The 16,981-nt window shown below is 44.7% G+C and overlaps 1 protein-coding gene across 1 annotated transcript; it reads left to right on the top strand.

Annotated features, from left to right (window-relative positions):
• Window positions 1-753: 753 nt before the first annotated feature.
• LOC120039394 (transmembrane protein 26-like) lies at window positions 754-16,706 on the top strand. The gene is made up of 3 exons (XM_038984822.1): window positions 754-1,524; window positions 13,467-13,546; window positions 16,311-16,706. The coding sequence occupies exons 1-3, from the start codon at window positions 1,295-1,297 to the stop codon at window positions 16,571-16,573; spliced, it is 573 nt and encodes a 190-aa protein (XP_038840750.1). The 5' UTR covers window positions 754-1,294; the 3' UTR covers window positions 16,574-16,706.
• The last annotated feature ends 275 nt before the right edge of the window (window positions 16,707-16,981 follow it).

Below are 16,981 nucleotides of genomic sequence, written 5' to 3'. Positions count from 1 at the left end.
TTGAACAACTTCATCAGATGACAGTCTTATAACATCATGTTATACAATACATTTATGTTTTGTTCGAAAATGTGCAAGGGCCGTGACACATTAATAACCTCTAATCAGTTAAACTAACCATTAATAACCTCTAATCAGTTATACTAACCATTAATAACCTCTAGTCAGTTACCTAACCATCAATAACCTCTAATCAGTTACCTAACCACTAATAACCTCTAATCAGTTACCTAACCATTAATAACCTCTAATCAGTTATACTAACCATTAATAACCTCTAATCAGTTATACTAACCATTAATAACCTCTAATCAGTTATACTAACCGTTAATAACCTCTAGTCAGTTACCTAACCATCAATAACCACTAATCAGTTACCTAACCACTAATAACCTCTAGTCAGTTACCTAACCATTAATAACCTCTAATCAGTTATACTAACCATTAATAACCTCTAATCAGTTATACTAACCATTAATAACCTCTAATCAGTTATACTAACCACGATGTGTCTCTCTGGTTGGAGTTACCTAGCCATTAATAACCTCTAATCAGTTATACTAACCATTAATAACCTCTAATCAGTTACCTAGCCGTTAATAACCTCTAATCAGTTATACTAACCATTAATAACCTCTAATCAGTTATACTAACCATTAATAACCTCTAATCAGTTATACTAACCACAATGTGTCTCTCTGGTTGGAGTTACCTAGCCGTTAATAACCTCTAATCAGTTATACTAACCACAATGTGTCTCTCTGGTTGGAGTTACCTAGCCGTTAATAACCTCTAATCAGTTATACTAACCATTAATAACCTCTAATCAGTTATACTAACCATTAATAACCTCTAATCAGTTATACTAACCATTAATAACCTCTAATCAGTTATACTAACCATTAATAACCTCTAATCAGTTATACTAACCATTAATAACCTCTAATCAGTTATACTAACCATTAATAACCTCTAATCAGTTATACTAACCATTAATAACCTCTAATCAGTTATACTAACCATTAATAACCTCTAATCAGTTATACTAACCGTTAATAACCTCTAATCAGTTATACTAACCATTAATAACCTCTAATCAGTTATACTAACCGTTAATAACCTCTAATCAGTTATACTAACCATTAATAACCTCTAATCAGTTATACTAACCATTAATAACCTCTAATCAGTTATACTAACCGTTAATAACCTCTAATCAGTTATACTAACCATTAATAACCTCTAATCAGTTATACTAACCGTTAATAACCTCTAATCAGTTATACTAACCACGATGTGTCTCTGGTTGGCCACACAGGGTTCAGTATCTCTGTTGTCGTCAGTGTGTGATAACTGGATCCTGGCGCTGCACCAGATCCTGTTAATCCTGCTGGTCGTAGGGAAGTGGCTTCTCCCAATAGCAGGAGGGGTGACCAGGGATGAACTGTCTCAGCTCCTCCTCCACTTCATAGGCACTGCCGCTGACATCCTGGAGTTTACCTCAGAGACACTGTTGGATGTCAAGTGAGTCCCTAAACACTGACCTCTAACCCCTGACCTCAGAGATACTGTCTGATGTAGATATTTTAAGTCAGTAGACAATATATGTAGCCTGTGTGCCAGTCTGTTTCTGCACTCTTGGCATGACAATTCCATAAGGAACAGACACAGACTGGACCCAGGCTACAGTACCATGACAATTCCATAATGAACACTAACAGACTGGACCCAGTCTACAGTACCATGACAATTCCATAAGGAACAGACACAGACTGGACCCAGTCTACAGTACCATGACAATTCCATAAGGAACACTAACAGACTGGACCCAGGCTACAGTACCATGACAATTCCATAAGGAACAGACACAGACTGGACCCAGTCTACAGTACCATGACAATTCCATAAGGAACAGACACAGACTGGACCCAGTCTACAGTACCATGACAATTCCATAAGGAACACTAACAGACTGGACCCAGGCTACAGTACCATGACAATTCCATAAGGAACAGAAACAGACTGGACCCAGGCTACAGTACCATGACAATTCCATAAGGAACACTAACAGACTGGACCCAGGCTACAGTACCATGACAATTCCATAAGGAACAGAAACAGACTGGACCCAGGCTACAGTACCATGACAATTCCATAAGGAACACTAACAGACTGGACCCAGGCTACAGTACCATGACAATTCCATAATGAACACTAACAGACTGGACCCAGGCTACAGTACCATGACAATTCCATAATGAACACTAACAGACTGGACCCAGGCTACAGTACCATGACAATTCCATAAGGAACACTAACAGACTGGACCCAGGCTACAGTACCATGACAATTCCATAAGGAACAGACACAGACTGGACCCAGGCTACAGTACCATGACAATTCCATAAGGAACAGACACAGACTGGACCCAGGCTACAGTACCATGACAATTCCATAATGAACACTAACAGACTGGACCCAGGCTACAGTACCATGACAATTCCATAATGAACACTAACAGACTGGACCCAGGCTACAGTACCATGACAATTCCATAAGGAACACTAACAGACTGGACCCAGGCTACAGTACCATGACAATTCCATAAGGAACACTAACAGACTGGACCCAGGCTACAGTACCATGACAATTCAATAATGAACACTAACAGACTGGACCCAGGCTACAGTACCATGACAATTCAATAATGAACACTAACAGACTGGACCCAGGCTACAGTACCATGACAATTCCATAAGGAACACTAACAGACTGGACCCAGGCTACAGTACCATGACAATTCCATAAGGAACAGACAGACTGGACCCAGGCTACAGTACCATGACAATTCCATAATGAACACTAACAGACTGGACCCAGGCTACAGTACCATGACAATTCCATAAGGAACAGACACAGACTGGACCCAGGCTACAGTACCATGACAATTCCATAAGGAACACTAACAGACTGGACCCAGGCTACAGTACCATGACAATTCCATAATGAACACTAACAGACTGGACCCAGGCTACAGTACCATGACAATTCCATAAGGAACACTAACAGACTGGACCCAGGCTACAGTACCATGACAATTCCATAATGAACACTAACAGACTGGACCCAGGCTACAGTACCATGACAATTCCATAAGGAACACTAACAGACTGGACCCAGGCTACAGTACCATGACAATTCCATAATGAACACTAACAGACTGGACCCAGGCTACAGTACCATGACAATTCCATAATGAACACTAACAGACTGGACCCAGGCTACAGTACCATGACAATTCCATAAGGAACACTAACAGACTGGACCCAGGCTACAGTACCATGACAATTCCATAATGAACACTAACAGACTGGACCCAGGCTACAGTACCATGACAATTCCATAATGAACACTAACAGATTGGACCCAGGCTACAGTACCATGACAATTCCATAATGAACACTAACAGACTGGACCCAGGCTACAGTACCATGACAATTCCATAAGGAACACTAACAGACTGGACCCAGGCTACAGTACCATGACAATTCCATAAGGAACAGACACAGACTGGACCCAGGCTACAGTACCATGACAATTCCATAATGAACACTAACAGACTGGACCCAGGCTACAGTACCATGACAATTCCATAAGGAACACTAACAGACTGGACCCAGGCTACAGTACCATGACAATTCCATAATGAACACTAACAGACTGGACCCAGGCTACAGTACCATGACAATTCCATAATGAACACTAACAGACTGGACCCAGGCTACAGTACCATGACAATTCCATAAGGAACAGACACAGACTGGACCCAGGCTACAGTACCATGACAATTCCATAATGAACACTAACAGACTGGACCCAGGCTACAGTACCATGACAATTCCATAAGGAACACTAACAGACTGGACCCAGGCTACAGTACCATGACAATTCCATAAGGAACACTAACAGACTGGATCCAGGCTACAGTACCATGACAATTCCATAAGGAACACTAACAGACTGGACCCAGGCTACAGTACCATGACAATTCCATAATGAACACTAACAGACTGGACCCAGGCTACAGTACCATGACAATTCCATAATGAACACTAACAGTCTGGACCCAGGCTACAGTACCATGACAATTCCATAATGAACACTAACAGACTGGACCCAGGCTACAGTACCATGACAATTCCATAAGGAACACTAACAGACTGGACCCAGGCTACAGTACCATGACAATTCCATAATGAACACTAACAGACTGGACCCAGGCTACAGTACCATGACAATTCCATAAGGAACAGACAGACTGGACCCAGGCTACAGTACCATGACAATTCCATAATGAACACTAACAGACTGGACCCAGGCTACAGTACCATGACAATTCCATAATGAACACTAACAGACTGGACCCAGGCTACAGTACCATGACAATTCCATAAGGAACACTAACAGACTGGACCCAGGCTACAGTACCATGACAATTCCATAAGGAACACTAACAGACTGGACCCAGGCTACAGTACCATGACAATTCCATAAGGAACACTAACAGACTGGACCCAGGCTACAGTACCATGACAATTCCATAAGGAACACTAACAGACTGGACCCAGGCTACAGTACCATGACAATTCAATAATGAACACTAACAGACTGGACCCAGGCTACAGTACCATGACAATTCCATAATGAACACTAACAGACTGGACCCAGGCTACAGTACCATGACAATTCCATAAGGAACACTAACAGACTGGACCCAGGCTACAGTACCATGACAATTCCATAAGGAACACTAACAGACTGGACCCAGGCTACAGTACCATGACAATTCCATAATGAACACTAACAGACTGGACCCAGGCTACAGTACCATGACAATTCCATAATGAACACTAACAGACTGGACCCAGGCTACAGTACCATGACAATTCCATAAGGAACACTAACAGACTGGACCCAGGCTACAGTACCATGACAATTCCATAATGAACACTAACAGACTGGACCCAGGCTACAGTACCATGACAATTCCATAAGGAACACTAACAGACTGGACCCAGGCTACAGAACCATGACAATTCCATAAGGAACACTAACAGACTGGACCCAGGCTACAGTACCATGACAATTCCATAATGAACACTAACAGACTGGACCCAGGCTACAGAACCATGACAATTCCATAAGGAACACTAACAGACTGGACCCAGGCTACAGTACCATGACAATTCCATAATGAACACTAACAGACTGGACCCAGGCTACAGTACCATGACAATTCCATAAGGAACACTAACAGACTGGACCCAGGCTACAGTACCATGACAATTCCATAAGGAACACTAACAGACTGGACCCAGGCTACAGTACCATGACAATTCCATAATGAACACTAACAGACTGGACCCAGGCTACAGTACCATGACAATTCCATAATGAACAGACAGACTGGACCCAGGCTACAGTACCATGACAATTCCATAATGAACACTAACAGACTGGACCCAGGCTACAGTACCATGACAATTCCATAATGAACACTAACAGACTGGACCCAGGCTACAGTACCATGACAATTCCATAATGAACACTAACAGACTGGACCCAGGCTACTAGTACCATGACAATTCCATAATGAACACTAACAGACTGGACCCAGGCTACAGTACCATGACAATTCCATAAGGAACACTAACAGACTGGACCCAGGCTACAGTACCATGACAATTCCATAATGAACACTAACAGACTGGACCCAGGCTACAGTACCATGACAATTCCATAATGAACACTAACAGACTGGACCCAGGCTACAGTACCATGACAATTCCATAATGAACACTAACAGACTGGACCCAGGCTACAGTACCATGACAATTCCATAATGAACACTAACAGACTGGACCCAGGCTACAGTACCATGACAATTCCATAATGAACACTAACAGACTGGACCCAGGCTACAGTACCATGACAATTCCATAATGAACACTAACAGACTGGACCCAGGCTACAGTACCATGACAATTCCATAAGGAACAGAACAGACTGGACCCAGGCTACAGTACCATGACAATTCCATAATGAACACTAACAGACTGGACCCAGGCTACAGTACCATGACAATTCCATAAGGAACAGAAACAGACTGGACCCAGGCTACAGTACCATGACAATTCCATAATGAACACTAACAGACTGGACCCAGGCTACAGTACCATGACAATTCCATAATGAACACTAACAGACTGGACCCAGGCTACAGTACCATGACAATTCCATAAGGAACACTAACAGACTGGATCCAGGCTAAAGTACCATGACAATTCCATAAGGAACACTAACAGACTGGACCCAGGCTACAGTACCATGACAATTCCATAATGAACACTAACAGACTGGACCCAGGCTACAGTACCATGACAATTCCATAATGAACACTAACAGACTGGACCCAGGCTACAGTACCATGACAATTCCATAAGGAACACTAACAGACTGGACCCAGGCTACAGTACCATGACAATTCCATAAGGAACAGACACAGACTGGACCCAGGCTACAGTACCATGACAATTCCATAAGGAACAGACACAGACTGGACCCAGGCTACAGTACCATGACAATTCCATAATGAACACTAACAGACTGGACCCAGGCTACAGTACCATGACAATTCCATAATGAACACTAACAGACTGGACCCAGGCTACAGTACCATGACAATTCCATAAGGAACACTAACAGACTGGACCCAGGCTACAGTACCATGACAATTCCATAAGGAACACTAACAGACTGGACCCAGGCTACAGTACCATGACAATTCCATAATGAACACTAACAGACTGGACCCAGGCTACAGTACCATGACAATTCAATAATGAACACTAACAGACTGGACCCAGGCTACAGTACCATGACAATTCCATAAGGAACACTAACAGACTGGACCCAGGCTACAGTACCATGACAATTCAATAATGAACACTAACAGACTGGACCCAGGCTACAGTACCATGACAATTCCATAAGGAACACTAACAGACTGGACCCAGGCTACAGTACCATGACAATTCCATAAGGAACAGACAGACTGGACCCAGGCTACAGTACCATGACAATTCCATAATGAACACTAACAGACTGGACCCAGGCTACAGTACCATGACAATTCCATAAGGAACAGACACAGACTGGACCCAGGCTACAGTACCATGACAATTCCATAAGGAACACTAACAGACTGGACCCAGGCTACAGTACCATGACAATTCCATAATGAACACTAACAGACTGGACCCAGGCTACAGTACCATGACAATTCCATAAGGAACACTAACAGACTGGACCCAGGCTACAGTACCATGACAATTCCATAATGAACACTAACAGACTGGACCCAGGCTACAGTACCATGACAATTCCATAAGGAACACTAACAGACTGGACCCAGGCTACAGTACCATGACAATTCCATAATGAACACTAACAGACTGGACCCAGGCTACAGTACCATGACAATTCCATAATGAACAGTAACAGACTGGACCCAGGCTACAGTACCATGACAATTCCATAATGAACACTAACAGACTGGACCCAGGCTACAGTACCATGACAATTCCATAATGAACACTAACAGACTGGACCCAGGCTACAGTACCATGACAATTCCATAAGGAACACTAACAGACTGGACCCAGGCTACAGTACCATGACAATTCCATAATGAACACTAACAGACTGGACCCAGGCTACAGTACCATGACAATTCCATAATGAACACTAACAGACTGGACCCAGGCTACAGTACCATGACAATTCCGTAATGAACACTAACAGACTGGACCCAGGCTACAGTACCATGACAATTCCATAAGGAACACTAACAGACTGGGCCCAGGCTACAGTACCATGACAATTCCATAATGAACACTAACAGACTGGACCCAGGCTACAGTACCATGACAATTCCATAATGAACACTAACAGACTGGACCCAGGCTACAGTACCATGACAATTCCATAAGGAACACTAACAGACTGGACCCAGGCTACAGTACCATGACAATTCCATAATGAACACTAACAGACTGGACCCAGGCTACAGTACCATGACAATTCCATAAGGAACACTAACAGACTGGACCCAGGCTACAGTACCATGACAATTCCATAAGGAACACTAACAGACTGGACCCAGGCTACAGTACCATGACAATTCCATAAGGAACACTAACAGACTGGACCCAGGCTACAGTACCATGACAATTCCATAATGAACACTAACAGACTGGACCCAGGCTACAGTACCATGACAATTCCATAAGGAACACTAACAGACTGGACCCAGGCTACAGTACCATGACAATTCCATAAGGAACACTAACAGACTGGACCCAGGCTACAGTACCATGACAATTCCATAATGAACACTAACAGACTGGACCCAGGCTACAGTACCATGACAATTCCATAAGGAACACTAACAGACTGGACCCAGGCTACAGTACCATGACAATTCAATAATGAACACTAACAGACTGGACCCAGGCTACAGTACCATGACAATTCCATAAGGAACACTAACAGACTGGACCCAGTCTACAGTACCATGACAATTCCATAATGAACACTAACAGACTGGACCCAGGCTACAGTACCATGACAATTCCATAAGGAACACTAACAGACTGGACCCAGGCTACAGTACCATGACAATTCCATAATGAACACTAACAGACTGGACCCAGTCTACAGTACCATGACAAATCCATAATGAACAGACAGACTGGACCCAGGCTACAGTACCATGACAAATCCATAATGAACAGACACAGACTGGACCCAGGCTACAGTACCATGACAATTCCATAATGACCACTAACAGACTGGACCCAGGCTACAGTACCATGACAATTCCATAATGAACACTAACAGACTGGACCCAGGCTACAGTACCATGACAATTCCATAAGGAACACTAACAGACTGGACCCAGGCTACAGTACCATGACAATTCCATAAAGAACACTAACAGACTGGACCCAGGCTACAGTACCATGACAAATCCATAATGAACACTAACAGACTGGACCCAGGCTACAGTACCATGACAATTCCATAAGGAACACTAACAGACTGGACCCAGGCTACAGTACCATGACAATTCCATAAGGAACAGACACAGACTGGACCCAGGCTACAGTACCATGACAATTCCATAATGAACACTAACAGACTGGACCCAGGCTACAGTACCATGACAATTCCATAAGGAACACTAACAGACTGGACCCAGGCTACAGTACCATGACAATTCCATAAGGAACAGACACAGACTGGACCCAGGCTACAGTACCATGACAATTCCATAAGGAACACTAACAGACTGGACCCAGGCTACAGTACCATGACAATTCCATAATGAACACTAACAGACTGGACCCAGGCTACAGTACCATGACAATTCCATAATGAACACTAACAGACTGGACCCAGGCTACAGTACCATGACAATTCCATAATGAACACTAACAGACTGGACCCAGGCTACAGTACCATGACAATTCCATAAGGAACACTAACAGACTGGACCCAGGCTACAGTACCATGACAATTCCATAATGAACACTAACAGACTGGACCCAGGCTACAGTACCATGACAATTAAATAATGAACACTAACAGACTGGACCCAGGCTACAGTACCATGACAATTCCATAATGAACACTAACAGACTGGACCCAGGCTACAGTACCATGACAATTCCATAATGAACACTAACAGACTGGACCCAGGCTACAGTACCATGACAATTCCATAAGGAACACTAACAGACTGGACCCAGGCTACAGTACCATGACAATTCCATAAGGAACAGACACAGACTGGACCCAGGCTACAGTACCATGACAATTCCATAATGAACACTAACAGACTGGACCCAGGCTACAGTACCATGACAATTCCATAAGGAACAGACACAGACTGGACCCAGGCTACAGTACCATGACAATTCCATAAGGAACAGAAACAGACTGGACCCAGGCTACAGTACCATGACAATTCCATAAGGAACAGACACAGACTGGACCCAGGCTACAGTACCATGACAATTCCATAATGAACACTAACAGACTGGACCCAGGCTACAGTACCATGACAATTCCATAATGAACACTAACAGACTGGACCCAGGCTACAGTACCATGACAATTCCATAAGGAACACTAACAGACTGGACCCAGGCTACAGTACCATGACAATTCCATAATGAACACTAACAGACTGGACCCAGGCTACAGTACCATGACAATTCCATAAGGAACAGACACAGACTGGACCCAGGCTACAGTACCATGACAATTCCATAATGAACACTAACAGACTGGACCCAGGCTACAGTACCATGACAATTCCATAAGGAACACTAACAGACTGGACCCAGGCTACAGTACCATGACAATTCCATAATGAACACTAACAGACTGGACCCAGGCTACAGTACCATGACAATTCCATAATGAACACTAACAGACTGGACCCAGGCTACAGTACCATGACAATTCCATAAGGAACACTAACAGACTGGACCCAGGCTACAGTACCATGACAATTCCATAATGAACACTAACAGACTGGACCCAGGCTACAGTACCATGACAATTCCATAATGAACACTAACAGACTGGACCCAGGCTACAGTACCATGACAATTCCATAAGGAACAGAAACAGACTGGACCCAGGCTACAGTACCATGACAATTCCATAATGAACACTAACAGACTGGACCCAGGCTACAGTACCATGACAATTCCATAAGGAACACTAACAGACTGGACCCAGGCTACAGTACCATGACAATTCCATAATGAACACTAACAGACTGGACCCAGGCTACAGTACCATGACAATTCCATAATGAACACTAACAGACTGGACCCAGGCTACAGTACCATGACAATTCCATAAGGAACAGAAACAGACTGGACCCAGGCTACAGTACCATGACAATTCCATAATGAACACTAACAGACTGGACCCAGGCTACAGTACCATGACAATTCCATAATGAACACTAACAGACTGGACCCAGGCTACAGTACCATGACAATTCCATAATGAACAATAACAGACTGGACCCAGGCTACAGTACCATGACAATTCCATAATGAACACTAACAGACTGGACCCAGGCTACAGTACCATGACAATTCCATAATGAACACTAACAGACTGGACCCAGGCTACAGTACCATGACAATTCCATAATGAACACTAACAGACTGGACCCAGGCTACAGTACCATGACAATTCCATAATGAACACTAACAGACTGGACCCAGGCTACAGCACCATGACAATTCCATAATGAACACTAACAGACTGGACCCAGGCTACAGTACCATGACAATTCCATAAGGAACACTAACAGACTGGACCCAGGCTACAGTACCATGACAATTCCATAAGGAACACTAACAGACTGGACCCAGGCTACAGTACCATGACAATTCCATAATGAACACTAACAGACTGGACCCAGGCTACAGTACCATGACAATTCCATAATGAACACTAACAGACTGGACCCAGGCTATAGTACCATGACAATTCCATAATGAACACTAACAGACTGGACCCAGGCTACAGTACCATGACAATTCCATAAGGAACACTAACAGACTGGACCCAGGCTACAGTACCATGACAATTCCATAAGGAACACTAACAGACTGGACCCAGGCTACAGTACCATGACAATTCCATAATGAACACTAACAGACTGGACCCAGGCTACAGTACCATGACAATTCCATAATGAACACTAACAGACTGGACCCAGGCTACAGTACCATGACAATTCCATAATGAACACTAACAGACTGGACCCAGGCTACAGTACCATGACAATTCCATAAGGAACACTAACAGACTGGACCCAGGCTACAGTACCATGACAATTCCATAAGGAACACTAACAGACTGGACCCAGGCTACAGTACCATGACAATTCCATAAGGAACACTAACAGACTGGACCCAGGCTACAGTACCATGACAATTCCATAATGAACACTAACAGACTGGACCCAGGCTACAGTACCATGACAATTCCATAATGAACACTAACAGACTGAACAACACACCCTTAACAATGTTAAACCACGTCTCCCACAGGGACAGCAGTCCCAGCTTGGTGTACGTCACACCCTTAACAATGTTAAACCACGTCTCCCACAGGGACAGCAGTCCCAGCGTGGTGTACGTCACACCCTTAACAATGTTAAACCACGTCTCCCACAGGGACAGCAGTCCCAGCGTGGTGTACGTCACACCCTTAACAATGTTAAACCACGTCTCCCACAGGGACAGCAGTCCCAGCGTGGTGTACGTCACACCCTTAACAATGTTAAACCACGTCTCCCACAGGGACAGCAGTCCCAGCGTGGTGTACGTCACACCCTTAACAATGTTAAACCACGTCTCCCACAGGGACAGGAGTCCCAGCGTGGTGTACGTCACACCCTTAACAATGTTAAACCACGTCTCCCACAGGGACAGCAGTCCCAGCGTGGTGTACGTCACACCCTTAACAATGTTAAACCACGTCTCCCACAGGGACAGCAGTCCCAGCGTGGTGTACGCCACACCCTTAACAATGTTAAACCACGTCTCCCACAGGGACAGCAGTCCCAGCGTGGTGTACGTCACACCCTTAACAATGTTAAACCACGTCTCCCACAGGGACAGCAGTCCCAGCGTGGTGTACGTCACACCCTTAACAATGTTAAACCACGTCTCCCACAGGGACAGCAGTCCCAGCTTGGTGTACGTCACACCCTTAACAATGTTAAACCACGTCTCCCACAGGGACAGCAGTCCCAGCGTGGTGTACGTCACACCCTTAACAATGTTAAACCACGTCTCCCACAGGGACAGCAGTCCCAGCGTGGTGTACGTCACACCCTTAACAATGTTAAACCACGTCTCCCACAGGGACAGGAGTCCCAGCGTGGTGTACGTCACACCCTTAACAATGTTAAACCACGTCTCCCACAGGGACAGCAGTCCCAGCGTGGTGTACGTCACACCCTTAACAATGTTAAACCACGTCTCCCACAGGGACAGCAGTCCCAGCGTGGTGTACGCCACACCCTTAACAATGTTAAACCACGTCTCCCACAGGGACAGCAGTCCCAGCGTGGTGTACGTCACACCCTTAACAATGTTAAACCACGTCTCCCACAGGGACAGCAGTCCCAGCGTGGTGTACGTCACACCCTTAACCATGTTAAACCACGTCTCCCACAGGGACAGCAGTCCCAGCGTGGTGTACGTCACACCCTTAACAATGTTAAACCACGTCTCCCACAGGGACAGCAGTCCCAGCGTGGTGTACGTCACACCCTTAACAATGTTAAACCACGTCTCCCACAGGGACAGCAGTCCCAGCATGGTGTACGTCATCCTAGGAGTCTGGACGTGGAGTATGTTCCAGTTTCCTCTCCACCTGTCAGGTACTGTGTGTTTCTATACTGGCTCTTCTTATGGTTACGGTAACCATAATGTTATTGCTCTGTTGTACAGGGAATTACGGTAACCATAATGCTTTTGCTCTGTTATACAGGGAATTACAGTAACCATAATGTTATTGCTCTGTTATACAGGGGATTACGGTAACCATAATGTTATTGCTCTGTTATACAGGGGATTACGGTAACCATAATGTTATTATAATTTTTTTTCTGTAAAAAATGATTTAACCTTTATTTAACCGGCTAGGCTAGTTGAGAACAAGTTCTCATTTGCAACTGCGACCTTGTCAAGATAAAGCAAAGCAGTGCGACATAAACACAGAGTTACACATGGAATAAACAAACATACAATCAATAATACAGTAGAAAAATCGATATACCGTGTGTGCAAATGAGGTAAGATAAGGGAGGTAAGGCAATAAATAGGCCACGGTGGCGAAGTAATTACAATATAGCAATTAAACACTGGAATGGTAGGATGTGCAGAAGATGAATGTGCAAGTAGAGATACTGGGGTGCAAAGGAGCAAGATAAATAAATAAATACAGTATGGGGATGAGGTGGATTGGATGGGCTATTTACAGATGAGCTATGTACAGGTGCAGTGATCTGTGAGCTGCTCTGGCAGCTGGTGCTTAAAGCTAGTGAGGTAGGTAAGAGTCTCCAGCTTCAGAGATTTTTGCAGTTCGTTCCAGTCATTGGCAGCAGAGAACTGGAAGGAGAGGCGGCCAAAGCAAGATTTCGCTTTGGTCGGTGACCAGTGAGATATACCTGCTGGAGCGCGTGCTACGGGTGGGTGCTGCTATGGTGACCAGTGAGCTGAGATAAGGCGGGGCTTTACCTAGCAGAGACTTGTAGATGACCTGGAGCCAGTGGGTTTGGCGACGAGTATGAAGCGAGGGCCATCCGACTAGAACATACAGGTTGCAGTGGTGGGTAGTATATGGGTCTTTGGTGACAAAACGGATGGCACTGTGATAGACTGCATCCAATTTGCTGAGTACAGTATTGGAGGCTATTTTGTAAATGACATCACCGAAGTTGAGGATTGGTAGGATGGTCAGTTTTACGAGGGTATGTTTGGCAGCATGAGTGAAGGATGCTTTGGTGCGAAATAGGAAGCCGATTCTAGATTTAATTTTGGATTGGAGATGTTTAATGTCTGGAAGGAGAGTTTACAGTCTAACCAGACACCTAGGTATTTGTAGTTGTCCACATATTCTAAGTCAGAACCGTCCAGAGTAGTGATGTTGGTGGGCAGGTGCGGGCAGCGATCGGTTGAATAGCATGCATTTAGTTTTACTTGCATTTAAGAGCAGTTGGAGGCCACAGAAGGAGAGTTGTATGGAATTGAAGCTCATCTGGAGATTTGTTAAAACAGTGTCCAAAGAAGGGCCAGAAGTACACAGAATGGTGTCGTCTGCGTAGAGGCGGATCAGAGAATCACCAGCAGCGAGAGCAACATCATTGATGTATACAGAGAAGAGAGTCGGCCCGAGAATTGAACCCTGTGGCACCCCCAGAGACCGCCAGAGGTCCAGACAACAGGCCCTCCGATTTGTCACACTGAACACTAACAGAGAAGTAGTTGGTAAACCAGGCGAGGCAATCATTTGAGAAACAAAGGCTGCCGAGTCTGCCAAATAGAATGTTGTGATTGACAGAGTCGAAAGCCTTAGCCAGGTCGATGAATACGGCTGCACAGTAATGTCTCTTATCGATGGCGGTTATGATGTCGTTTAGGACCTTGAGCATGGCTGAGGTGCACCCATGACCAGCTCTGAAACCAGATTGCATAGCGGAGAAGGTACGGTGGGATTCTAAATGGTTGGTAATCTGTTTGTTAACTTGGCTTTCGAAGACCTTAGAAAGACAGGGTAGAATAGATATAGGTCTGTAGCAATTGGGTCTAGAGTGTCTCCCCCTTTGAAGAGGAGGATGACCACAGAAGCTTTCCAATCTATGGGAATGTCAGACGATACGAAAGAGAGGTTGAACAGGCTAGTAATAGGGGTTGCAACAATTTCTGCAGATCATTTTAGAAAGAGAGGGTCCAGATTGTCTAGCCCGGCTGATTTGTAGGGGTCCAGATTCTGCAGCTCTTTCAGAACATCAGCTATCTGGATTTGGGTGAAGGAGAAGTGGGGGAGGTTTGGGCGAGTTGCTGCGGGGAGCGCAGGGCTGTTGACCGGGGTAGGGGTAGCCAGGTGGAAAGCATGGCCAGCCGTAGAAAAATGCTTATTGAAATTCACAATTATTGTGGATTTATCGGTAGTAACAGTGTTTCCTAGCCTCAGTGCAGTGGGCAGCTGGGAGGAGGTGCTCTTATTCTCCATGGACTTTACAGTGTCCAAAAACGTTTTTGCGTTTGTGCTACAGGATGCAAATTTCTGCTTGCTCTGTTATACAGGGAATTATGGTAACCATAATATTATTGCTCTGTTATACAGGGAATTATGGTAACCATAATGTTATTGCACTGTTATACAGGGAATTATGGTAACCATAATATTATTGCTCTGTTATACAGGGAATTATGGTAACCATAATGTTATTGCACTGTTATACAGGGAATTATGGTAACGACAATATTTTTCCACCAGAATTTCTTGGGACCCCACCGCAAATATATTTATTTTATTCAGTCAGTATGTATGCATGTGGCGATATTTAGACACAGATGTGGATTTCAATGTCACTAACTTATCCCACATGACCAGTTGACCAATGTCTCTTCTCTCCCCAGTGTCTACCTCCAGACCTGATGAATACTCCGAGGGGAATCAGGGTGTGTCTCTGCTGGCCAGACTAAGAACAGATATCTGGAGCATGGTGGAGAGCCTCTTCATCCAGGACGGACCCTTCCTGGTGGTCCGCCTCACCCTCATCCTCTACTTCCACGTCATACACCAGATGCTCATCTTCTTTGCCATCAAGAACTTCCTGGTGGTCATTCTGAACTTCTACCGTCTGTCTGTCATCTACTGCGACTACAAGGCTTCAGGTTAATCTGAGGTTATTGTCACGACTTCTTCCGAAGTCTGTCCCTCTCCTTGTTCGGGCGACGTTCGGCGGTCGACGTCACCGGTCTTCTAGCCATTGCCAATCCACCTTTAATTTTACATTTGTTTTTTGTCTTGTCTTTCAACACACCTGGTTCCAATTCCATTCATTACATGTTGTGTATTTAACCCTCTGTTCCCCCCCATGTCCTTGTCCGGAATCGGTTGTTGTAAGTGCTTGTGCACTTTATGTCTGGTGTGCGTCGGGATTTGTACACATTTATTGATTGTTCTGTTTTCCGGTGTTTTTTATGATTAAACTGAGCAGTTTTTGCTCTCCTGCGTCTGACTTCTCTGCCGCCAGTACGCACCCCTTACAGTTATAACAAGATGAAGCTTCAGCTGGAACTGGAAC

Source organism: Salvelinus namaycush, unplaced genomic scaffold, assembly GCF_016432855.1.
Source record: "Salvelinus namaycush isolate Seneca unplaced genomic scaffold, SaNama_1.0 Scaffold2694, whole genome shotgun sequence".
Lineage (NCBI taxonomy): Eukaryota > Metazoa > Chordata > Actinopteri > Salmoniformes > Salmonidae > Salvelinus > Salvelinus namaycush.
The sequence above is the reverse complement of the archived record's forward strand: the minus strand, read 5'-3'. Positions and strand labels throughout refer to the sequence as shown.

Bases quoted from the DNA above. Each gene is read 5' to 3' on its own strand.
- LOC120039394 (XM_038984822.1), top strand. From the start codon at position 1,295: ATGTGTCTCTGGTTGGCCACACAGGGTTCAGTATCTCTGTTGTCGTCA. The intron at 1,525-13,466 runs GTGAGTCCCTAA...CGTCTCCCACAG, and splicing joins GAGACACTGTTGGATGTCAA to GGACAGCAGTCCCAGCATGG. The intron at 13,547-16,310 runs GTACTGTGTGTT...TTCTCTCCCCAG, and splicing joins GTTTCCTCTCCACCTGTCAG to TGTCTACCTCCAGACCTGAT.